General features: G+C 49.7%; 1 protein-coding gene across 2 annotated transcripts; it reads right to left on the bottom strand.

The window, feature by feature from the left end:
• Nucleotides 1–928: 928 nt before the first annotated feature.
• PSTPIP2 (proline-serine-threonine phosphatase interacting protein 2) lies at nt 929–22,235 on the bottom strand. Of its 2 annotated transcripts, none has more exons than XM_068175700.1 (15): nt 22,132–22,235; nt 13,968–14,068; nt 12,236–12,313; nt 11,332–11,366; nt 9,741–9,847; nt 8,988–9,050; nt 8,053–8,151; nt 7,829–7,874; nt 7,344–7,423; nt 5,491–5,589; nt 4,886–4,982; nt 4,510–4,591; nt 3,770–3,804; nt 3,407–3,464; nt 929–2,894 (listed from the first exon to the last, which is right to left on the bottom strand). In XM_068175700.1, exons 1-14 carry the CDS (start codon nt 22,162–22,164, stop codon nt 3,415–3,417), a joined length of 1,005 nt encoding a protein of 334 aa, XP_068031801.1. In that variant the 5' UTR covers nt 22,165–22,235; the 3' UTR covers nt 929–2,894; nt 3,407–3,414. The 2 variants fall into 2 exon arrangements, with proteins under 2 accessions (XP_068031801.1, XP_068031802.1); XM_068175701.1 differs by lacking the exon at nt 22,132–22,235 and adding an exon at nt 14,775–15,155.
• Between the last annotated feature and the right edge of the window lie 2,202 nt (nt 22,236–24,437).

Below are 24,437 nucleotides of genomic sequence, written 5' to 3'. Positions count from 1 at the left end.
GATGAGCCGCCCCAGAGCTCAGCAGCACTTTGCAGAACAGGTCACAGTCCTGCTAATGGCCTCGAACAGGCACTGTTCTTTCCGTGGGACCTTGTACCTAGAGCTTGTGTCACCAGAGGACACAAGGAAAAACAACGCACCACAGCTTTGGTCACGATGAAGAGACTAATTTATTTCTTCTGACTCCAACCATTTATAGTTCTCAAAAGGTGCCAGTGGATTGGAGGGTGAATGTGCCACCTCTCCAACGACACTGGACAAACTACCAGTGCATCAAATTTCTCCACCTCTATGAAAGAATGCAAAACAATAGGTTGTTTACAGAAAGCTGCATGAGCAAGTTCTCTACAAGAATGAAAATTCAGAAAGCTTTAGAAAATCCTAAGAAATCAGGGTGACAGGCTTGAGAAGTCTTTATGTTACTAGTGTAGCCTGGAATTTGTAGTATCTATGGGAAAGGTAAACCGTACGTGGGTGTAGGGGGAAACCTTCCCCAGAACCCCGATTTTGGGATTACTTCTGTGTTTTTAGTAAATGTGCAAGCCAAGTTTTAGCCTCACTGGGCACCTCTACATCCAGAAAAGCCAAACAGCATCTATAGTGCTCAGTCAGTGGAAAAATCTCAGAAAAGAAACCATGCAAGTTTTTGCAGAGCAGACACTCTTCCAGGGCAAACAGCCCTGCGTGGTCTGCAGCTCACGGCTAATCATAAGCACTTCTCATGCCATTCTCTTTTGGGGTGTTTTCTCCCACTATTGTGTTGGTATTGAGCAAGGACTGAAATAAAGGCTTAGCAAGGATGTGATCTTGTAGGTTTCCATCCAGGAGAGACTAGGATACTTTGCATGGATCCCAAACCCATCCCCGACAGAAAGTGAACACGACAACTTTAAAAAAGAATGCATATCCAGAACACAAGACTCAAAACTTATTTTTTAAAATATATATTTATAGAACTAAGACTACAGCAGGTTCCTTCAGAAGAGTGTTTGTATCCTTGGTCTTTCAGAAATAAATAGGATAGCTGATTCCTTGCCATGTGCACTCTGCACAGCTCACTGTGAGGCAGCAGGGCAGATGTTAGAGCTCAATGTCATCTTCCCCACACAAATAAATCCAGTAAAAACCCCAAGTACTGGTGGGCTGAGGCACTTGCTGAAGCTATGCAGATTCAACTTGAAAAACATCATAAAAACAACAAATCCTGTTGCTCCAGGCTAGTGACCTGGCACCAGGTTTAGACAGGTAAACTGTGTGTTTATCCCCATGTCCTGTGTCCCTGTATCCAGTGAAATAAGGCAGCGAGGAGCAGTGAAGCAGCACCGCACACAGGGACATCAGAGAGACCAGCAGCCCCAAGGCACATAAGCTACTGAATCCAAGCACTTATCATATCTCTATCTGTGGTAACAACAAGGGCAGGAGCTTTCAGGAGATGTGGTCAGAAAAATTAGTTTCATGGCTCCAGTAGTAGGTAAGTTTGTTTCCAGTGGTGCATAGTCAGAAGTAGTCCAAAATTTAGAGAATCACAGAGGTTAATTAAATCATAGAATCAAAGAATCCCAGGATGGTTTGGGTTGGGAGGGACCTTAAAGACCACCTAGTTCTGATGCCTTAAGATTTTAGCTTTTATATTTTTCATATATTTGTAATCCTGCAATTCTTTAGTGTATAACTCTAAACTCCATACGAAGTATTAGCTACTGCTTTCCCATTTTGGTCAGACAAAACAATTCCTCTCTAGGCCTGGGAATCAAGTACACCTCACTGTCTCAGGCCCTGAGAAATGGAAACAAAGTGAGTTGAGGGGCAGCAAACTTGGGGTAAAAAACTTTATTACCTGAAGCTGTAATTGGAAGATTAATCCCCAATATGCAAATAGACCAAACTTACAAAAATATGAAAATCTGTGACCCACTGTCCATTTTTTTGGGTGTAGCCCCTTGGGGGGGCTTTGTCTGCCCAAAATGTACCTGAAGGCCGTTCAATAAATATAACTGCTTTTTATTCCCTTAATTTTGTCTGGCCTCTGTTTTTAGGTAGTCCCAAAAAGGCATCAGTTCCAGCTCCCTGCTATAGACAGGGACACCTTCCACTAGACCAGGTTGCTCCAGGCTCCATCCAGCCTGGTCTCTAAATCTTACCAGGGACAACCTGATAAACCTAAAACCTAAAAGCCCACAAGACCCTCATCAGAGAGGTGGTTGGCAGAGTTGAATAAATTCCTTCAGCTCCTTCCTGGGACCTCCCAGCAGGTTGGATGTGACACAGTCCCTCCCTGGGGGGATGCAGACCAGCTTCCAGTGTCAGCAGTTAAGCATGAAGCACAGCTACCCCTAAGCCAGATAAGCAGTGCAATTGCTGGTGCCCTCTAAGTAATATTTCTGAGAGATATGAGTAAAATTTGCCCTAAATGACAAATTTCATCCCCACTAATGAAAGACTTGAGGTACAGGCAAGAGCCTTTAGGAACAGGCAGAACCTGAGATCCGAGAGGGATGCACATACCCTGAACACAAGCCAGCGAGCCCAAAGCATCGTACACCGCTCCTCTCAGCACATACAACTTCTTAGTTATATAGAGACTGGGAGGCCCCAGATTTTCTAGATGGCCACACTTTAGAAGAACTTCAAATCAAAACCACCTTCTGACACAGATCATGCCTGTGTCTGGTCCTTTTCTTCCTGGGAGTGTGAAGATCCATCCAAGGAGTTTGCTGATCAAAAGCATAGATTTTTAGTAAGCGCTTTCTGAATGTACAAATCATTATCGGAGTCCTCAAATATTCTCTTGAAAAGCAGAAGCACTTCAGCTCTGTGTGTCTGGGAATAACTGAAAACACCATCTCTGCCACGCTGGTGAGACCAACAGTGTCTTCTGCCTTCTGGAAAACATAGAGAACAGGATCAACAGTGTCTAAACCACAGCTACAGCTCAGACAAGCGATGGGAGGGCTGACAGGAGCCAATCAGTCACCTCAAAATGTCATTCCTTAACCAATGGCCTATCTTTCTACACTGTCCCTCCTCTGTGTAGATTCATCTCTTATTAATCCTTTCTTACAGAATCCCAGAATGGTTTAGCTTGGAACGGACCATCAGGACCATCTAATTCCAAGCCCCCTGCCATGGGCAGGGACACCTTCCACTATCCCAGATTGCTCCAAGCCCCATCCAACCTGGCCTGGAACACTTCCAGGGATCCAGGGGCAGTTGCCGCTTGTCTGGGCAGCCTGAGCGAGGGCCTCACCACCCTCACAGAAAAGAATTTCTCCTTTCTAGCTGATCTAAATCTACCCTCTTTTAGTATAAACCTTTCCCCCTTGTCATATTACTATCTGCCCAGGCAAAAAAAATCCTCCCCCTCTTTCTTTTAAGCCTCATTTCATCAAAAATGGGTACTTACTGTGACTGTTAGAAATGTACCAAGCTGTAGCCATCAACTGTGGCATAATCAGGCTCCCCTGAAACACAGAGCACAAAAAATCCCCTCAGGTTTCCCATGAGAAGTGCTCATTATGTGGCTTTAAACTGAGCAGAAGCACCACACACTGGCCATCCATGTTAAAGGGATGGGATGCCAGAGTGAATGAGGCTCAAGACAGACTGGGAGAGCTGGAGGTGTTCACTTGGAGAAGAGAAGGCTCCAAGGAGACCTTAGAATTCCTTCCAGTGCCTAAAGGGGGTCCAAGGGAGATGGAAAGGGACTTTGGGCAAGGCCTGAAGTGACAGCTCCCATGGCCAGAAAGCCCATGAAGCAGTAACTCACCTGGTGCACTGGTCGGGGTGGGCAGGGGTCCCCTCCTGCACAGAAGGAAACACAGAGCTGAGGATCTGCCTGGCTAAGGGACTCCCTTTGCCCTGGTTCTGCACCCCCCAGCTGCCCCCCCGGAGCTGGTGCGAGGGAAGGAGGTCTGGCCAGCATGGGCTTTATGCAGACCTGACAAGGCAAGTCTTGGTGGGCTCACCACCCACAGCCCACTTGGCAAACACAGGAATTGAACCTGACACAGTGGAGAAGAGGAAAAAATAACCAGAGAGCACTGACTCAGGGAAAAATTCACGAGTGAGCCTCAGGGCATGTCTTTGTACATGCCTTTGCCCAGAGTGAGGCATCAGGAAGCCATAATTGGACATGACTCCTCTCTCAGTGTGGCAGCCAAAGTGACAATTCATCCTTAGCATAAGTCTTGGCCCCAGTCATCATCTTGCCCCCAACAGAAAAGCCCTTCACCATGTCCTCCCTTGCCCAGCTTCTGTCCCACGAGAGTGAATCCAGCTATGCAGTTCCTCCCTCCACCCACAAATGCTTTTAACTCTCCTCAGATCTCCTCCTCTCATCTGTCTTGGTGACAGGTCACACCCACCAAGAGCCATGCAAGCAAATACTTTCCTCTAATACCCTTAAGTCAAGCTTCCAACAGACTTAAAGGAACAAAATATGCCTGTTTTGGGGGAGCGAGCATCCTCTGCAATAAAAATTGCAGTTGTACATGTTACACACCTTACCTTGATATAGGCACAGGAGCTGGACTTCTCGCAGGAGTCACATTTCTCTGGGCATTATAGTAGTTTTCATAAACAACAGGAGCTAAGAGAAGTTGACAGTAGTGAAGTACAAGCCTCTTACAAACATAAAACACTTGCTATACCAGCATTCAGCTGCTAAGTCTTTCCCCTCTCTGAGAAAATGCCTGATAGGAAACTAAAAAAAATTGAGAGAATGATCTCCAGGGGCTGTCAAAAGTGGCAGACACTAGTGTTGCAAGGCAGTGAATGAAATGCAGCATTTTCTGCCCACAAAATGATGCTGACCAGAGCAGCCAGCTCCATGGGGAGTACAGAGCAGTCAGCACTACTTTCTGAGATTCTACTAAGCTCTTACCTGGAGCCAAACTTCCAGTTTTGCGTAAATTTACGAAAAAGTCGACATCCTTCTCAATGCTGCACATTTCTAAACTCTTGCGGATTTCCTCATATTTCTGCAAAAGGGAAATAAAGTGCTTTTGTATACATCAGGCCAAAAAACAAGGCTTTTTCCCAATTGCTTACCACACATAGGGTGAAAGCCCAGTACTCACACAAGCTTCAGTGTCAGGGGAATCACAGATTCCCAGAGTAGTTCAGATTGGAAAGGAACTTTAAAGCCCATCCCATTCCATCCCTTGCCATGGGCAGGGACACCTCCTACTAGATCAGATTGCTCCAAGCCCTGTCCAACCTAGCCTTGGACATTTCCAGGGATGGAGCAACCACATCTTCTCTGGGCAACCTGTGCCATAGCCTCACCACCCTCAAAAAACGTGGACATCCCAGAGGAAACCTCATTTGCAAGAGTTTTGGCCAGTCCTTCTGCTTTCCCACTCATGCTGGTGTCTGTGGTTAATCCTGGGCCACAGCTCAACACGGATGTAACACAGTTTAGTGCCCAGGAAAACAAACTGGGCTTTGCTTCCTACACAGAAAAAAGAAGGTTTTCAGTTGAGGTACCTCATCATTCTGGACACAGCCCAGGGAGAGCTGGTTGACGTGGAGCCAGAGGGCATTACGGAAATAGTTGATCCGCTCGCACTCCTGAGTCTCAAAGAACTGAAACAACACAGACAAAACTGTCCATAACATCTTCAAAACTAGGGCAAATCTCTTTTGTCCTGATTGCTTCTCACCCCCATGTGCCACAACAAAGCTAACTACCAGGAGCAGTTGGTGTTGGTCTTCTGCGGGAAACTAGGAAGCCATGAGTCCTCTGGCTTGTCCAGAGGAGAAATAACCCCTCTATGCAACCAGGTAATTCAGAGGTGAGTACTAAGCCTGGAAAATCTTCAAGACTAATGTGGAGGGGATTACCCAGCACACTTCTGCCTCTGGGGAGACCAAGCCAGCTTCCTAAAGGCAGTACAGGTTCCCAAGGTATCCTGTGTTCCTGTGGTCCCAGCCCACTTCCCTTACACACGTACCCTTAAATCACAGAATCACTTAGATTAGAAAAGCCCTCTGAGATCATCAAATCCCACCATTACTCCCGCACTGCCAAGGCCACCACTAACACATTCCCCCAGGTGCCACACGTACATGATTTTTTTTTAACATTTCCATGTTCCATATGCAGAGCAATAAAAAAAAAAAAAAGCCACTGGGGATGTATGAAAACAGAGGTGTTTCTGTTTTGTTCCTGCCCAGCCCTCTTCCAAGCAAGCCTAAACCCTTTTGAAATCTGCTGTCTGGTACACCTCAATTTCACATGCTTTTACACATTTCCATGAACACCCACACTTGTTACCACTTATGACCTTTGCAACACATGGAGAGGAAAACTTCCACATCATCCATCTGCAAAAGTGAAACTGCTGCTTTCCACTCCCCAGTACAGAATTATTACGGTTGGAAAAGCTGCCTCAGAGTCCAACCACTAACCCAGCACTGCCAAGCCACCACTAAACTGTGTCCCCATCTTACAGGCTTCCAGAGAAGACACCAAAAGCACACCAGCACAGAGACACCCACGCACACCACACAAAACAGACAGAAAATTCAGTTCAAATGGAAAATTAGAATAGCAGCTTGAAGAGTGGTAACTTGGAAGGGATCAGCACAGCTGGGAACGGGAAAGATGGCTGCAAGCCTGAAGCAGATCTGGGATAAAATCTGTCTTTGCAGTCTCTGTCCATTCCTCGGTCACAGATCACAGACCAGCAGCAGAGCTGCTGCTCAGCCCTCTTGCTACCAGTCTGGAATTCCCCAGTGTGTGCTGGAAATCCCTGCTGGACCACTTCCCTCTGAGGCAGTCTGCTTCAGGCTGCCCACTCAGAGGGGTTCCCACACTACTGCATGGTCTGTGAGACACAAGGTGAAGGGCTCGTGGCACAGTGTGCATATGGAGATGGCTTCACCTGCATCCCCAGCCACCACCAGCCTCTGCTGAAAAGCAATGTAAAGTCTTCCAGAGTTTCAGACAGCCTTCTGGGCAACAAAAGTGTTGTTGAGGCTCCAGGACATACTGGCCTGGGGTTACTGAGTATACAAAGGTGACCACAGCTGTTCAAGATGACAGCCATGCTACACTTGCAAGCAGGTAGTGGGCAAAAAATGTCACTACTTTGACTCTGTCAATTTTAGAAGGTGGTGGAAAAATAAAAAATAATAAAATAAGAGCAGAAACCTTGAAGCAGTGGGGCCTTGAATCCAGAAGCCATGCTTGAGACACACATACACAGGGTTAGTTGCAGTACATCCTGCTTCACTGCCAGGGCAATACAAAAACAGCAAATCTGCACTGTCCCTGAGCCCTGTAGGCTGGATTGCAAACCCAGAGAACCAGGCTGCTATGGGCAGGTGTCATTTACCTCACAAGCTTTGATGTGCTCGTTCTGCCACTCGTCCCGGATCTTCTCCATTGTGGTCACACTCTGCTGGTAACTCCTGTCTGTGAGACAAATCATATTTTGGCTGAAGGTGTCTCTGCCCATGGCAGTGGGGTTGGAATGAGATGACCTTTAAGGTCCCTTCCAACCAAAATCAATTTATGATTCTGTGGTTTCCATGATTAACATTCATTAAAAACATCCCTTCACTAGAAAGTAATTCTAGGGCTGGGGAAAAGGCTGGAAAGGGTGGGAGATCAGGGATAAAGCAGAAGGATATGGCTTTGGTAGGCTCATGCAGGCTTCTCCAGGGACATTGCCCACTGCTGCTGTCCTGGGCGTGTGTTTCCAAGGAGTCATGCCTAACCTAAGACCTGGAGCTCACCCATGAACCACACCACGGCTACACAACCCCTGCCCCTAGAAACACTCCCTTCGCCCTCCCAACATGGCCTTTCCACACTCACCAGTATCCTCCAGTGCTGATTTCGTCTGAGCCAGCTTCAGGAACAGCTGCCAAAAACGGGAGAGACAAGGAAGGTGGAGAAGAGGCTGGGTGCATCACCAATCACACTGCAGCCCCACTGGGGAGCACCACTGGCCTCCCCATCTCACCCCAAAACCCAGAGCTGGGACAGGAGCCGTGGGGCACGAGAGCTGCAAGGCAAGACATCCCTTTCCCCTCCCATACCTTCTCCTGCTGCTTCTGCGTGACCAGGTTGGCGTTGCGGTGCACAGCCTGCTCCGCCTCGTCCTTGTCCCGGCAGCGCTGCTCGTACAGACGCTTGGCCTAGGACAGACACCAAACAGCCAGGTGCAGGCACACCTCAGGGGGAGGCCTCGGGGAAAAGCTCAGCCTGCGAGGGAGCAGGCTGCCTGCAGAGTAGGGAGTGGCACAGAAGGTGCCCTGCAGCTTGGGGAAAGCCTTGCAAGGCAGGCTGCTCTTGGATTGGGGTGAAAAGCTTCTGGCAATCGAGGTCGTGTCCAGAGATGGGCTGGGGAACAGGCAGGAGCACAAGTTTGATGAGAAGCAGCTGAGGGAGCTGGAAAGGGGCTCAACCTGGAGAAAAGGAGGCTCAGGGAGGACCCTGTGGCTCTGCACAGCTCCTGACAGGAGGGGACAGCCGGGGGGGTCGGGCTCTGCTGCCAGGGAACAGGAACAAGAGGAACGGAAGTGGCCTCAAGTTGCATCAGAGGAGGTTTAGAGTATTCAGAGAAACTTCTTCACAGAAAGGGTTTTCATGCCCTGGGCAGTGGTGCAGTCACCATCCACAGAAGTGCTCAGAAAAGATGTGGATGTGGCACTTGGGGAGAAGGGTTAGTGGTGGGCTTGGCAGTGCTGGGCAAATGGTTGGACTCAAGCATCTTAGAGGCTTTTCCAACCTGAATAATTCTCTGATTCTAAACCATTTGTATCCAACCCTGCAAGGCTACCACTGGCCGTGTCTTTGGCGTGCTCTTCATGGCTTCTGAGCACACCCTGCCCACCACTCACACAGACCCAGCGTCAAGAGTCACAGCAGAGGTGGAAACCCCTCTCACTTAAGCCTGTCCCAATGCTCTATGTGGGTGTGTGTGAGCAGCATCAAACCCACATGGCAAGAAACAGAAGCACATTTCCTTTACCTCCATGGTCTTCTTGTACTGGAGATTCCTGTTTTTGTGAATTGCCTCCATTATCAGCTCTATCTGTGAAGGAACAGACCTGGGGTCAGCACATCACTGACCATCAAAGCTCCAGGAAACATTGTGTCTCAGAAGAGGAAGAGCCACAGACCACACTGAGATGTGTTTAAAGACCTTCATCCACCCAAATCATCTTCACAAAACTCATTGTTTTGTGCTTTGCCTAAGCCTTGAATTGTAGGTAATTGTAACCTTTGTGTAGGCAAAGGTGCTCTGCAAACTAAATCCTAGAAATATATAGTATTGTTTCACCTCTGCAGACTCTGGCAAAATGGGAAGCCCACTCCCCCCTGCTAGGTCCAAACCAGTCCCTGGTTCCAGCAGTTTTCCCTGGTTTTCCAGACAAAGGAATCTCAAGCCAGAAGAAGTTAAAAGGCTTGGCCATTTTAGCAGCCGCTATAGAGACCATAGAGCACTATAAACAAATGCTTTAAAAGCATTTTAAAGGCTGTGTTGTGGCTGGCCCCAAAACACACACAAAGGAGATGTGGAAGTGAGAAGAAGGAAGCTGGAGGTTACTACACAGTTCAACACAGTTACAACACATAGGAAGGAGCTCAGTACTTCCCAGCAGCACAGGCAGTGGGGGCGTGGCAGGGGCTGGGACATGGCATGAGACAGCACCGGGATCAGCCCCTTGCTGGGGCAGGATCAACGCCATGCAGGAAGGCACATCTCCCCGCAGTGCCTGACCTTTTTCCGATGCAGCTTTTGCTTTTCCCTGAAATCCTCCATCTTCTTTGCTTCCTCCCGAAGGGTTTGCGCCAGCTGGATGTGACCTTGTCCCACGTTGTCTATCTCTACAAAGAGAAAACTAATTCAATACTTTTATATCTATATCTATATCTATATATAGATATATACCTGAAGAGACTGTATCTCAAGTCAGCTTAGAGCACACCACACATCCCCTTTCAGAAATGTGAAAAAGCTCCAGCTTGCTTGAAGCAGCCTCCCAAGCAGTGCTCACCAAGGTTAAGGATCAGTCCTGCTGGGACCTGCTCCCCAGTTTGAGAAAACTCTCCCCCTCATGCAGGTAAATCTAGGCATGTTTCAACACATTGCATTGCCCCAGGCCAGTAGGCAACAGAAAAATGAAGGCAAAACGAACTCAGGCTCCTCTGGCTGAAGGCGAGCAGCCACACTGTGAAACACCACCCAGGATCCACCAAGGGAGCGGAGCCAAATGGCAGCTCCTGATTGAACCCCCAAAGCTGCTCCAAACCCACAGCTGTGAATTGTCAGCAGTGGTGAGGGCAGAGCCGTGTTAGGGAAGTCCACAGGGCAGCAAAGAAACCTGGATCGGGCAAGGGATGGACTGGGCACAGGATAGCAGAGGGCTCACCCTCCAGGTGCCATCTGATGGTGCCATGGCAGGATGTGACACATGACAATGTACGGTGGCCAAAGCACCGTCTTTGAGATGCTCCAGTTAGAATCACACAGTCATTTAGGTTGGAAAAGCCCTCTTAAGATCCTCAAGTTCAACCATTCCCCCAGCACTGCCAAGGCAACCACTAACCCCTATCCCCACGTGCCACATCCATATGGTTTTTTAATTGCTCTGGGGATGGGGACTCCCCCACTGCCCTGGGCAGCTGTGCCAGGGATGGACAACTTTTTCCATGAAAAAATTTCCCTAATATCCAATCTAAACCTGTTCTGGCCTAGCCTGAGGCCGTTTCCTCTCCTCCTGTTCCTGTTCCCTGGGAGCAGAGCCCAACCCCTCCGTCTGTCCCCTCCTGTCAGGAGTTGTGCAGAGCCACAGGGTCCCCCCTGAGCCTCCTTTTCTCCAGGCTGAGCCCCTTTCCAGCTCCCTCAGCCTCTCCTGGGGCTCCAGCCCATTCCCAGCTCCATTCCCTGCCCTGGACATGCTCCAGCCCCTCAGTGTCTGTCTGTCCTGAGGGCCCAGAGCTGTCCCAGGTTCAAGGTATGAGTTACAGTGACTCTGTGAAGAGGACAAGCCTGTCCCAACAAACTCCAGATGAGATTTCCGTGCACAGCTTCCTATGCACAATATAAACATGACCTCTGAGCTGCAGCCAGACCCGAAAGCCCAAGAGATCCCACAATGATGCCCTGTGGGTCTCCTGTCCCACACATGTCCTGGATCACTTTGTCCCAAAACCCACACACTGGGATGTACCAGGCCAGCAGCAGTACAGCCTTTGCCTGTCCTCAGCACGGCACAGCTTTAGAGATTTCTCTGCTATTTTCTTCCCAAGCATTTGCCTTCAGGTTTTAGCACTGCCAAGTGTCCTGGCAAACACGAAGAATTACTTACGTTGCTTGAAAACATCGAGGGATCTCTTCAGCGTGCTGAAAAAACACAGGCAGGGCATTAAAAAGGGTGGAGAAGCACAGTCAGGCACAGGCAACAGCAGAGCACCTCTTCCAAAACAGAACTCGCTCAACAATGGCCAAAGTACCTCAAAGCACATTTATTTACCCTCTTAGTACCTCCAGCTTTTTCCCCTCTCACCAGGTACAACACAGTTCACTTGGTTTGACACCTACTTCACATCTTTCTGAACACTGGATGCTATTAAAAATTCAAAGTTTCCCGACAAATGTTTCCGGCAACCTCCTAAAACCATCATTTGGAACAATTTCAACATGGTGCATTTGCCAGTGTTTCAAAAAATAGGCAGCTTTTCTCCCTATTAATATTGCACAGTAAAGATGGCAGAAAGATTTTAAGTGACACCTCAATATACAAGTAAAGTAAGTAAATGACCAGGGCATGTATAAAGTACAGAAATAAAGGAGGAAGCAGAAGGCACTGATGGTCACTTGGGAAATGGAGGAAGCCGTGGTGGCCACAGCATGCTGGGCTCTAAAGATGTGTATGGTTTGAGTCAAGGAAGTACCTGTACTTCCCTCTGGCTACAAAACCTGTCAGGGGGTAACCCAAGGTCTCATGATCCCCAGCTTTCTGCTGACCCACCAGCCCTCACCCCTCTGAGCATTTACAGTGCTTTGGTTAATCTGTGGCTAAGGGGAGCTTGGTGGGCTCCATCTCAAAGCCAATTAGAACCCAACTGGGCACTGCTCATTCATGAGAACGATTTCAGCTCATCTTCTGAATGTCTCAGTCACATTTCAATTCTGTTTTGTCTCACAGCTTCCTTCCTTCTCTTCCTTCTTCACTGCTTCAGGGACACCCATAAAAGCAACTGTGAACTTACTTCAGCTCTGTCTGCCCACAGGGCTTCTTCTTCGACAAGTTAATGAGCTCCTTGCCATATTTTTCTTCTATAATTGCTCTGTTGAGGAAAGAGAGACATCAAAGAGAGAAATCATCAATTGGTTTGTGTTGGAAGGGACCTGAAAGCTCATCCAGTTCTACCCTCTGCCATGGGCAGGGACACCTTCCACTACCCCAGGGGGCTCCAAGCCCCGTACAGCCTGGCCTTGGACACTTCCAGGATGGGGTAGCCACAGCTGCTCTGGAAAACCTGTGCCAGAGAGGGTCCCACCACCCTCACAGCCAAGAATACCTCCCCAATATCCCATCTAGCCCTGCCCTCTCTCAATGTGTGGCAATAAGTACTCTCTGTACTTGGCACTAATCCTTAGGGAGACCATCTGAAAAAGAGACCAAATCTCATGAGGTGACATAAATAACATCTGTGAGAGACCACATTTTCTCCCCCTCTTGGAAGAAAGGAAGGAGGCAAAGAGAGCTCATGTGTTGCAGCATAGGAATAACCAGTTCTTTGCAGCTGCTTTGAAATCACTACAGACAACCAGGGCTGGAATTGCTTGGTCAAATGTAGTTCTCTCCCTGTGGCCAGCAGAAAGGAACAAGTACTGCTAGAGGCTGCCATCAGAACACCTACTGGATAAAACAAGTAACTTTCTAAAACGCCTTAACTACTAACACAGATGGAGACCCCTGTGTGGTTGATTTCTGGAGTCTGGCAATGAAATTCACCTACCTTACCTCTAAAAGGTACCTACCTTACCTCTTCTTACCTCTAAAAATTCCTTAAGCTAATAGGGAAATTGAAAAAAATATGTATTATAGATGGATTTTTTTAAATACCCAACAACATTCCCATGAACTTTCTTTGAGACAAAACATCCAGCAGGCACATTCTCCATAGCTGGAACTGTGTAACAGCCATGCTGGACAACTGGGCCAAGTCCAGAGAGTGGCAAATCCAAGCCCAGCCCACTGATCTCCTCCTGGCCAGACACTTCAGTGGCAATCTACACCTCCTTCAAGACCAAAGAGGGCACAGAGTGTAGAGGAGGCTTTTGGCACTCTGCATTGTCATGGATGAGTGAGACTTGGTTCTCAGGGTCCACTTCCTCATCTGGAAGGTCAAAATTTTCCTGGAACGTGGGATTACAGCCTGAACAGAGGTAGGTGCGTTAGACACTTTTAAGTGCAGTTCTCCTCCTGTTCCACCCCATTTTGCTTGCTCCAGGATGCTCTGTACCGAGTCGTGCAGTCAGAGCTTGGTTTTCTCCATCTGTCATTACCAAAATGACATTAATTCAATGTACAGTGTTCTACAATGCTCTTCATATTTAGCCACAGCTAACCAGGTGAACATAAAGGTAAAATACACGGCCAGATCATCACAGCTGTTTTTGCAGCCACAGAATCTCTACTTATGTCATCTCCTCTGATTAATAATGGCAGTACCTAACCCTACCACTTCTTAACACTGAATCTGTGGGGTGTTCATAATATACAGAGACAAAAACAAGACAAAGCCATGGCTCTCCTAGGCCAAGATCTTCTAACCCGGTCTTCTGCAAGCCAAACAGCAAGGTGAACTTCATGGGACAGCATTTTAACATCAGTTAAACATGGCAAAAATCAAACTGGGAATACCAGGAGAAGGAGTAGTGCCACAGCACCACTCCCAGGCTCAACCCAACCTGTTGTCAGAGGCAGCTCCCTACCTTTCCTTCAGAAAGTCTTCAAACTCTTTGCAGTTCTTCCTGCCATCATTCAGATGCTGAATGATGCTGTCGTAGCCAACTGTGCTGGTCAGATCCGTGCTCTGAAAACACAGGAACAGGAGTCATGTCCTTGTCAGTGCAATCCATGGCCACTACTACCTCCTGAGGCATTTGCACAGGCCATGGCTCAGTGGGAGCAAGCATGCAAGTCCCTCTTTATGAAATAAAATCTTTTATTTTAGGGGTGGGAGACACTCCAGAATGAGAACAATGGTGGCAATTTGAGACAAGGTACATCTATCCCATCCACACTTGCCATAGACTTCTGAAGGGTCATTTTCTTCCAAATTATTCCTTAAAAACTTATCTTGCATGGATGCTTGTAGAAAAAAAGAAAAAGGAAAGAAAAAGGAAAATAAAAATTAAAAAGAAAAGGAAAAGAAAAGGAAAAGGAAAAGGAAAAGGAAAAGGAAAAGGAAAAGGAAAAGGAAAAGGAAAAGGAAAAAAAGGAAAAGGAAAAGGAAAAGAAGGAAAAGGAAAAGGAAAAGGAAAAGGAAAAGGAAAAGGAAAAGGAAAAGGAAAAGGAAAAGGAAAAGGAAAAGGAAAAGGAAAAGGAAAAGGAAAAGGAAAAGGAAAAGGAAAAGGAAAAGGAAAAGGAAAAGGAAAATGCAGCAATGATGTAGGCTGACTTACTCTACCCCATTCTTTCCCCACTCCTATGCATGGCTGCAGAAAAGGGAGCAATAGTAGGAGCACGTATGAAACTCAGCAACAGGAAACAAAATCCACAAAAAGTTATCAAGAAACCTGAAGAGGATAGTGGCAGGATGGAGACATTCAGGAAATGGTTCAAAGCCAGGACAAGAGTATGCAGAGATCTGGCATAACAGTGTGGGCAGCAGAAGAGGGGATGTCTCAAGAATTTATTCCTGGTGCAATAAAGGAGAAGGAACAGGGCTGGTATTTGTGATAAAGGAACCATTTAATTAAGTGGAATTCCCTATTCAAGTACTTGACTGTCAGTGACCAAAAAGCAAGAAGTGAAGGGGAGATGTGGTGGAGTAGGACTGGCAGAAAATCCACAGGTACCCCAGATCAGCTTTGCATGGAAGACAGGACTGTGGAGCAGGACCTAAGCAGAAATCAAACTTCCTTTACAAAGTACAAATGTCCCTCCAAAATGAGGTTAGTGGGGTTAGTACTGATAAACCCACAACCAGTTCTCAGGTTCTCCACATCTTCACCAATCGGGTCTGTGAAAAGGAAACACTGCACTGAGTCAGCCTTCATCACATTTGCAAAACACAGGAACAGCATCACTTGAATTCCTATTCCCACTTTCAGAGGAAACAAAATGGATGCAAGCACAACTGCTGGCCATTGCAAGCCCAGGCAGGAGGGAGGGTCAGAGCCCCATCACTGCACGTCCAGGGGCACCTGGAGGCTCCTGCATCCTGCTCTGCTGCCTGGCACTCTTGGGACCTCTGTGCCAGGCAGAAGGGTCAAAGGGAAAACTGGGAGTACCCATCAAGAGTGTGCACTAAGCTCCTTGTTTTATCACTCTTCCTCCCACAGAAGAAGGATTTAATTCCAGCACGTGTGTGTTTCCTAAGCACCCAAGGCAGGACCAGATGTCAGGGTGCAAGGTGTTTCATGAAACACAGAATCACACAATTGTTTAAGTTGGAAAAACCCTGTGAGATCTTAAAGTCTAAACATTCCGCAGCACTGCCAAACCATTCACCTACCCACGTCCTTGAGTGCCACATTTATATGGCTTTTAAATTCCTCCATGTGAGTTTTCCATGGGAGGAACTCCTGGCCCAGATGGAGCTAGGCAGGATTGTATGGTGTCAAATCAGCCTTTGCAGAAACCTTCTGGGCAGGTTTGGCACAGAAAGATTCAAAAGGACCAGCATGACTGAGGGTGTTCAGCCTGGAGAAGGCTCCAGGGAGAGCTCAGAGCCCCTGCCAGGGCCTCAAGGGGCTCCAGGAGAGCTGCAGAGGGACTGGGGACAAGGCATGCAGGGACAGCACACAGGCAGTGGCTGCCACTGCCAGAGGGCGGGCACAGATGGGATATTGGGAACCAGGAATTGCTGGCTGGGAGGGTGGGCAGGCCCTGGCACAGGGTGCCCAGAGCAGCTGTGGCTGCCCCTGGATCCCTGGAAGTGTCCAAGGCCAGGTTGGATGAGGCTTAGAGCAACATGGGATATAGGAAAGTGTCCTTGCTCATGGCAGCGCGTGGAATTGGATGGTCTTGAAGATCTCTTTCAACCCAAACCATTCTGGGATTCTGTGACTGCAAAGGTAGGGCTGGCAACAGCAATGGAAAAGGAAGTGCAGCATGGCAAGCACAGAGCCATGGGCACAGGGAAGATGATTTAAAACAGTAATAAACTAACCCAAAGGCAAGTATTAAACATGGGGGGGTTGCACCAAGCCCGGCGCAAACAGAGCGTGAGGATCTCTCCTGCCACTCTGTAGCACACATCTGTCCTGGTCCTCCCTGCTGGGCGCAGCTCTGAGCCCACGTGCTATTTTAGAGGACAGCCCATGGAAACTGCAAACAGATGATTTCAAGGTGACAAAGCAGCACCTGATATTTCCCAAGCTCACAGGACATGCAACCTCCCCCCCCCCCCCCCGCCCCTTCCTGATCTGCTGCCTGGATTTGCACCCAATGGACTCAATAACGAGATGGTATTTGTGTGATGCTTGTGATATTTTGGGGTATGGTTACACTTTCAGCCAAAAGCGGAGCTAAAATGCTCAGCTGGGGACAGGAAAGCACGTCATGATCCTGTCTGAGTCACAGCAAGCTGCTGAGCTTGACCCTCCACCTCCCACCCCAATTTACACAGAAAACCCCTGCAGACACACTCTGTGAAGAAAATAACAGTGGAGAAATGTTTCAATTAGAAAAGTCCTCAAAGACCATTAAGTCCAACCACGCCCCAGCATTGCCCACCGCACCACTAACCCCTATCCCCAGGTGCCACATCCACATGGTTTTTAAATCCCTCTGGGGATGGGGACTCCCCCACTGCCTTGGGCATCATGTTTCGCGGATTAATAACCCTTGCCATTAAGAAATTTTCACTAATACTCAGTCTAAACTTCTCCTGGCACAACTTGAGGCCGTTCCCTCTCCTCCTGTCCCTGTTCCCTGGGAGCAGAGCTCGACCCCCCCGGCTGTCCCCTTCTGTCAGGAGTTGTGCAGAGCCACAGGTCCCCCCTGAGCCTCCTTTTCTCCAGGCTCAGCCCCTTCCCAGCTCCCTCAGCCTCTCCTGGGGCTCCAGCCCCTTCCCAGCTCCGTTCCCTGCCTGGGACACACCCCAGCCCCTCAGTGTCTGTCTGTCCTGAGGGCCCAGAGCTGTCCCCAGCTCTGGAGGTGCCTCAGCAGTGCCGGCACAGGGACGGGCACTGCCCTGGGGCTGTGTCACACCCTGGCTGGGACAGCCCAGGGGCCACTGGCCTCTTGCCCACCTGGGCACCCTGGGCTCGTGTCCAGCTGCTGGCACCAGCACCTGGATGGCCTTTTCCAAAGGGCCCTTTCCCTTTCCAGCCCCTGTGCTCCAGCCTGGAGCTGCCAGGGTTGGGTGACCCAAGCGCAAGATCTGGCACTTGCTGCCCCTCACACCACTGACCTCAGCCCATGGATCCAGCCTGTCCAGATCCCTCTGCAGAGCCTTCCCACCCTCTACCTGTCTGTCCCAACCTTACCAAACCGAAAGGTTTGGGGCACTGCACATGCTCATGGACCACCTCTAGAAAGATCTGTATTTATTCCAACTCTCAGTATGTTTCCTCAGCCTGCTTAGAGGAACGCACCAGAGGCTGGTGACTATTTTAGGAGCTAGAAGAACTGTAGCTGGCCGTGCTGCCCTTGCTCACAGTCAGTGCAGCCTCAAAATCGCTCAGTGTCCGCAGAAGTTACTGGACAAGAGAAGTGCTTTATGCTGGTGCCTGCAGGGAGCAGGGTGAGGAGAGGCTGCACAAGGCTGCAACTCCTCCCCACCCCACAACCAGGAGGGTACAACAGGGCAGCCAAAACTCATTGCAGGGAGGAAAAGGCCTCACTGCAAATCCACCCACCTGGGACCAGCGTCCTGCAAAAAGCAGCTTTTTGATTAGTGGTTTTCCATTTGAATTTCCTTCCCCTATGCCAGCACCTTCCCTGCTCATCCCAGAGACACCAAAAGCAATGGGCTGTTCTGCCTTCATGCAACTTCTTCCCACAAATCCCACCTTGTTCCTTTGAGACAAGGACCTGGGGATTTCACAATGCTGCTGCTAAGTTCCACCAAGCCAGTGCCCATTTAGAGAAGGACAAGCAGGGCAAGGGGAAGTGAAACAGCTACTATCAGTCAGCAGCCAGGGAACAAACCCAGGAACCCAGGGCTGCATCCCCCCCAGCCACAGGTTGTTTCAGCAGCATCACTAAAACCACTGCAGGGAGCAGAGCACTGCCTCATTGAAGGCAAAATGACCAAAATTTCACTCTGTTTAGCCCACAGATCAGAATTAGAGCAGTTTTTAGCATTATTGTAATTTCTATTTTTACCATATGGTTTTACAACACCAAAGTGCACTGGTAAGACCCAAGGCTGTTGGGTTACCTGAAATATGTGCAAGAACAAGCTTGTGGAAAACAAGGCTTGTACTAAGAAAGTGAAAAAAAGTGAAAGAAAACACCTCACATAGTGAAAGAAGAAGAGCAGATTGCAAAAACGAATGAAAACAAAACGTCAGACTTGCCCAACTCTCGGCAATCACTACAGGCAGGGCAAGGGCAAACAAACACGAGCTTTGGGGTATTTTTGGTTTTGCACAGCTCCCTCACAGGCCTGTGGGTGTGAGTGACATAGGAGTCAAAGCACTCAGGGCAAAAGTTGTTCCGCTTCAGGCATGTCTAGACTTCAGTCCCTGAGCAAGCAGGAGCTGCAGTGGGGTGCCAGGGAGCAAACATGTTTATTCAAGAAAATTCATCATCTTGTCTTCAGACCCGAGAGCATGAGCAAACTTCAGTGCAGAGAGCCAAGTGGGCCTGTGTTTTCCCGACAGGGCACATCAGGAATATCACACCATCAGCTCTAGCAGGGAACAGGAGTCAGTGCAGAAGCAGACACAGCACCCACCGGAGGAACCAGAACTGCTGGGGTTTAAAACTAAGTAAGTCCCCAGGTGAGGCTGGAAGCACAGTCCTGCTATCCCGACACAGCAAAGGCTGGGCTGCAGCTTAGCCTACAATCACAGAATCCAAGAATGGTTTGGGTTGGCAGAGACCTTAAACCTCATCCCATTCCACCCCCTGCCAGGGGCAGGGACACCTTCCACTGTCCCAGGTTGCTCCAAGCCCTGTCCAACCTGGCCTGGGACACTTCCAGGGATCCAGGGGCAGCCACAGCTGCTCTGGGAAACCTGTGCCAGGGCCTGCCCACCCTCACCCTTACTATCATATCCCCACAAAGAAATTTGGAGGTCATCACTCACAACCAGTCACAGTTCAAAGCTGGAAGATCCAATACCAAATCTGGCCTAGGTTTTAAGAGTTTGCACATTTTTTAGACTTTGTCCCATCAATTGGAGCATATTTCCCCTGGAGCACTCCCAAAGAATCCTCCTTCTCATCAGGCTGTCCTAACCACCGAGAAACTTGCTCCCACCAGAGTAACATACATTTTGTCCAGTATTTAGGGATTCTGCAGGTAGAATGGAATGATGAGTTAACTTGTTGCGGGGGGGAAAAAAGATGTGAAAATTTTGTTGGACCAGCAAATCTGAAGCTGAGCTAGCATCACCACTAAAGAACAATGTGTGGCAGCATCTGCCACCTGCCCAGCATCATGCCATAATGGCCCTCTTGGTCTCACCTTGTCTGACAGGTGAAGAACCTTCAGAAGACAAAAGTTGTGCCTTGCCAAGCTCTTTGTAATGGTAGGACAAGAAATTATATTTTTAAACAAAAAGACAGGAGATTCATATTAAATACAGGGAAGTGATTGTTTGGATTGTTTATGACTGAGGGTATTAAAACACCAGCACAGGTTACCTACACAAGCTGTGGCTACACCATCCCTGGAAGTATTCCAAGCCAGGCTGGACAGGGCATAGAGCAACCTGGTCTCGTGGAAGGTGTCCCTGAATATAGCAGGGTGGTGGACTAGATGGTTTGTAAGGTCTTTCCCAACCCAAACTGCTCAATGCTTCTATGACTCTAAGCAATCACTTGCTTCAGCAAAGACTTCTCCTTCTATTTTTGCCTTACGCAAAGCAATCTAAGAGGAAAATTGCAGGAGGAAGTGCTTGCCCACTCACAGCACTCAGCAGCAGGTGGAAGCTGGATGTGCAGCCCTCCACACTTCATCTTGATTTGGCTTTTTCCCTTCCTATCCTCATTCACCCCTCCTCCCCAGCCCTCACAGCTGATGCATAGTCACCAGTACGTGGTGTGGCAGCTGCTTGGGGTGGTACCTGCCTTTTCCATGGGCCCAATGACCGCAGAAGGGCCTCAGTCTCTCCACTGAGTCACATCCATCACGTTCCCACCCAACCTCCATCTCAGCTGCCTGCCTCAGGCACATTTCCTTGGTGAGGGGCCTTGGAGCACACAGGTTTCAGAAAGGACAAAGCCCAGGAAAAATCCCTGGCAGCACCAGTGGTTTGGAGCTCAGCAAGAACCAGGGATTATTCAGAAAATAGCCATGTTTGCAGTAGAAGTGGTCAAGCAGGGATGAGTGCCCCACGCAACACCCCAGATCCTCCTTGTCTTGGGACCTGGAGGCTGCTCTTGTCCTGGTGTTCTCTCCCACTGAGCCCCCTCCTCCAGAATCCTCCTCCAAAAAGCACCACACCACTGCTGGAGAGGAACAAACCAGGCAGAAACAGCCAAAGTCAGCCCTGTGGTGAGAAGCTCTTCTTTAATCCAATGTGCCACTGAGGCACAACAAACCCTGCCCACTCAGCCTTTCTGGCATCACACTTGTTCCTCCAGCCCGGGGGTGCTGCCACCACCCCCAAAACCTACCCTCTGCACGTCCACAAAGCAAAGGGAGCACTGTGGAAAACTTTGGTGTAACAAACAGCTGGGAAGCAGCTGCCAGATGCAAAGTTGGCTTTATTCTCCACAACAGGTTTGACACCTGCGTGGGATTTCTGTATGTGACAGCACTATGCCAGTTAACTCGTTAATGATGCTGGGTGAGGCTCTGCACTTATTCCTCCACACTCAGGAGCCCCAAACCTGGTGCCAGCTCTCCCAGGGGCCTGTGCTGCTCTCCCACATCCTACACGACGGGAGCTGCGTCCAGGCAACACCTGGGAAACCCCAAGCACCATTCACAGATGAAGATTTTCAGCCCCAAAGGACCAAATTTGGTAATTTACTTCCTGCTTGCCAATACCTAGAATGAAGGTCCACCACAAGAGGAACTGAGTAGCCACAGAGCTTAAGCTTTGCAGCAGATATGTGGGTTTCCTGCACTTCTCCTTTTATAAGAGCATAATTCAGACTGGAAAGAATAAATTGTGGTTTTCCCCGAACTGTGGGTTTTCCTCCATGGCTCAACAGCTGGCAGCAGCACCTCACTGAGTGACTTGCTCCTAGTCCAGGATTAGCTCCACATCAAGAGAACATTTTTCGCCATGGTGTCTTCAAGTAGTTCACCGATGGCAAATTAATGATCTCAAACCCTTCAGCCTGGCACTGACTTCATCCAGCAAGGCAGCAGTCACTTGCCAGGATTATTTTGGCTGCATGGAGCAGGCTATAAAGCCACAACTCTCAAGACATGCATGGTGGGCAGTGCCTGCTGGGGATCACAGGATCCCAGAATGGTTTGGGTTGGAAGGGACCTTAAAGCACATTTCATTCCATCTCCGGCCACGGGCAGGAACACTTTCCGCTATCCCAGGTTCCTCCAAGCCCTGTCCAACCTGGCCTTAGACACTTCCAGATATGGGACAGCCACAGCTGCTCTGGGCAACCTGTGCCAGTTTTCTATCGACCCAGAGCATTCGGCAAAGTCACCCCACGACCACCACCGTTGGCTTTGGAGCCAACTCTAACGAGAGAGCAGTGATCCCTCCACCTCTAGCTGTGGCCCCCCGGCTCCGGCTGCCTCTGCCCCCGCTGTCCCGGTCCCGCCGCGCTCCCACTCACCCAGAAGTTGTCCCTGAACCGCGCCTCCCGCATCCTGCTGCCGCCGCCGCCGCGCTCCGCCGCTCCCTGCCCGGCCCGGCCCGGCCCGCCCCGCGGAGTCTCCTCCCACGCACGGGTGCTCCCGCCCCGGGATGCCCGCGGGTCGAGGAGCGGGACGGGCTGCGGCACGCGGGTGGGACCGGCGGGGAAGGGAGGCTCGGCCCCAGCGCGCCGTGGGACAAACCCATCCGTGACGGCCGATCCCGCTGAGCCGCGCCGCTTCCGCAGGGAAAGACGGAGCGCAACGGGAGCAGCTCGGCCCGCGGCTGCACAGCCGTGCCCACGCCACCTGCAGTACCCTGCCCGCCCGGCTCGGAGCTTCAGGAATACTTTGGGAAGGTTTCATGGAATCATAGAATTGCTTAGGTTGCAAAAGCCGTCCAAGGTCATCGAGTCCAACCCTTCGCCCAGCACAACCAAGCCCACCCACGTCCCACACAGCCACATCCACAGGACTTTTTAATCCAAGGATGAGGACTTCACCACTGCCCTGGGAAGCCTGTGCTAGGGCAGGAAAACTCTCCAGGTCAAGAAACTTTCCTAATATTCAATCTAAACCTATCCTGGCGCAGCTGCAGGCTGTTGCCTGTCCTGTCCCAGTTCCCTGGGAGCAGAGCCCGACTCTCCCCACGGCTGTCCCCTCCTGTCAGGAGTTGTGCAGAGCCACAAGGTCCCCCCTGAGCCTCCTTTTCTCCAGCCCCTTTCCCTGCCGCTCCTGAACATACACATCCCGTGTCACAGTTTATTAGGGGCCATTGCCTGACACAAGGCACTCCAGGAGGGACCTCTGAGCAACGCTTGGAAAACATGAAAGCAAAGATCGGACACCATGTACTGAAATGCCTCAATCACACCCACCACACTCAATTGCTGCCTCTGCTTGGTCAAGGGAACAGCTAAAACACTCCAGTAGTGTAAAAAAAGGCACTTTCAACTTACTGAAATAAGTCTGCTCAATTGTAACCTGAGGCTGATTTAGGCAGACTAACCCTGCGTGCAGCCTCCCGACACAAGAGAGCACAAACCATCACCATGAATCCACACCATCCAGCACCTAAACAGGCTCCAAAAGAGCTGGATAGGGACTTTGGATATGGGCACAGAGTAACAGAGCAAGGGAGAATTGTCTTCCCACTGAGAGAGGGCAGGGATAGATGGGATATTGGAAAGAGACTCTTCCGAGAGAGGATGGTGAGGCCAGGGCACAAGTTTCCCAGAGCAGCTGTGGCTCACCACCACCAGCAGTGTCCAAGGCCAGGTTTGGATGGGGCTTGGAGCAGCCTGGGACCAGGTGCCCTGCCCACAGCAGCAGGTGCACATGGATGATCCTTACAGTCCTTTTCAAACCAAACCACTGTGATTCTGTGATCCACTCGGCAGTTCCCAGCTTCCCAGCCCTTGGCCAGGGCAGCCCACAGCACCACTCAGGAACATTTATCTTATGTTACTAGAAAAAAATACATCTCTGTTTTGGACAAAGATACTTTTGAGCTCAGGACTTTCCAACTACAGCAGCACGTTAAGTGAAACATGGCACAGGAACTTCAAGTAGTAACCAGGGTTTAGTCACTGGGCAGAAACAGTCACAAGCTGTAAAAGCTGTCCTGGAAGGAACATGATGTTGGGCGGATCAGAGTGGAAATGTTCCACAGCAGTATTCCCTCACATCTGTGAGGCCCTCCAGCCACTTCTTCTGGGGCTGAGGGGTAAAAGAAACAAGATGGTGAAGACCAAAGATCTGCACAGGATCATCCTCCTGGAGCACAGCACTAACTGTTCCCAAAAACCTGCCATCTCTGGATTTCAAGTGTGTATTTATTTTTGCCCAGTACTTCAGAGCCCACCCTCTCAAAGGACTTAGGCCATTAACAGGAGAAGCTTGTTAGCCTGAACCGCATGAGAATGTTTCCAGCTGCCTGTAACTCCACAAATGGACTGGGAGGCGGGACACTGCTGTACAGGAAGTTAACTGGGGACAGTGCACACATCAAGAGCAGTCCTGCCCCAGCCTGAACCCCCCTGCCCTGGGCTGATCCCCAGCATGGGCAGCAGGGCAGGGGGGATTCTGCCCCTCTGCCCCTGGGCTCAGCTGAGACCCCACCTGCAGAGCTGCCCCAGCCCTGGCTCCAACAGCACAAGGACGTGGAGCTGCTGGAGCCAGCCCAGAGGAGGCACCAGGGTGACCAGAGGGATGAGCAGCTCTGCTGAGAGAATTGGGACTGTTCAGCCTGCAGAAGAGGCAGCTTTGGGAGGACCTAACTGCAGCC

This window comes from Anomalospiza imberbis, chromosome Z, assembly GCF_031753505.1.
Source record: "Anomalospiza imberbis isolate Cuckoo-Finch-1a 21T00152 chromosome Z, ASM3175350v1, whole genome shotgun sequence".
Classification (NCBI taxonomy): domain Eukaryota; kingdom Metazoa; phylum Chordata; class Aves; order Passeriformes; family Viduidae; genus Anomalospiza; species Anomalospiza imberbis.
Note: the sequence above shows the minus strand (reverse complement) of the source record. Positions and strands in the feature narration are given on the sequence as shown.